At 50.1% G+C, this 1,108-nt stretch overlaps 1 protein-coding gene across 1 annotated transcript in view; it reads right to left on the reverse strand.

Annotated features, from left to right (window-relative positions):
- DMRTB1 (DMRT like family B with proline rich C-terminal 1) overlaps positions 1-299 on the reverse strand; it is an 8,044-nt gene extending 7,745 nt beyond the window's left edge. Inside the window, 2 exon segments of the mRNA XM_029948284.1 lie at positions 1-11; positions 13-299. The exon segment at positions 1-11 is cut by the window's left edge and continues 332 nt beyond it. Of these exon segments, the coding sequence (XP_029804144.1) occupies positions 1-11; positions 13-234 (233 nt within the window). The 5' untranslated portion in view covers positions 235-299.
- Between the last annotated feature and the right edge of the window lie 809 nt (positions 300-1,108).

Raw genomic sequence — 1,108 nt, forward strand, 5'->3', positions numbered from 1 at the left:
GACAAGGCCCCTCTCCTCCTCCTCCTCCTCGGAGGCCTGCTTCTTGAGCATCTTCTGCGCAGCCATGATCTTCTGGCGCTCGGTGATCAGGCAGCACTTACCGCAAGTGCACAGCTTCCACTGGCACTTGCCCGCATGGCCCTTGACCGGGACCAGAAAGCCATGGTTCCGGCACCTGGAGCATTTGGGGGTGCGCAGCATCTTGTCGTCCAGCTTGGCAGGGTCTGCCTTCATAGCACAACCGCCACCTCTGGGAGCTGCAGAGCGAGTGCGGCGGTGATAAGCGGCGCCCCACAAGTCTCTGCTGCTGGGGACTTTGGATACACTTGTAACAAAGTTCTCTGTAGGTCCCGGGAACTGCTGCAGGACCCTTGCATTTTCCCTCCTTTTTTGGAGTGCAGAATTTGGAGACTTTGTGTGCCTTGGTTAATTACATGCAAAGGATTGAGTTGATTAAGTTCTTCATGGAATGCTGTTGCATGTATGTCATTTGGGTTATCTGAAGTGTTACGCATTTAATTTTCCAAACTTTCTATTCCCGCCACAGGGCGGACAGAAAGTATTTTTGTAACTTCAGAAAAGGCGGGGTGACATTCAACGGTCCACAGATTTAAAGCACCAGAGGAGCAGAGCTCACAGTAAACCCATTCCAAGAGAAAAGCATTCTAGGAGGAAAACCGTGTTTCTCCTTCCAAAAGTTGCTGCTTCTGCTGAATTTCATTTCTCTCTCCTGCTGAGCAGCAGCGGTTCACAGTGAGGCTTCCAGAATATTCTCAAGAGTTCCATGCAGTGCGATAGTTACTCAAGGGCCTGCCCTTAAAGGAGACGCTTGTTGGTATAGAAATGCATTTCTGGATGTCAGTGCCTCACAAAGTAAAGCATATTTGTGACAGGGCATTTTAGCATGAGCTTTTTTAAATTTTTTACATTTATTTATTATGGAGAGACCGAGACAGTGCAAACGGGGGAGGGGCAGAGAGAGGAAGAGACACAGAATCGAAGCAGGCTCCAGGCTCTGAGCAAGCTGTCAGCACAGCGGGGCTGGAACTCACAAACCGTGAGATCATGACCTAAGCTGAAGTCAGATGCTCAAGGGTCTGAGCCACCC

The sequence above is a fragment of the Suricata suricatta genome, chromosome 8, assembly GCF_006229205.1.
Source record: "Suricata suricatta isolate VVHF042 chromosome 8, meerkat_22Aug2017_6uvM2_HiC, whole genome shotgun sequence".
NCBI classification, from domain to species: Eukaryota; Metazoa; Chordata; class Mammalia; order Carnivora; family Herpestidae; genus Suricata; species Suricata suricatta.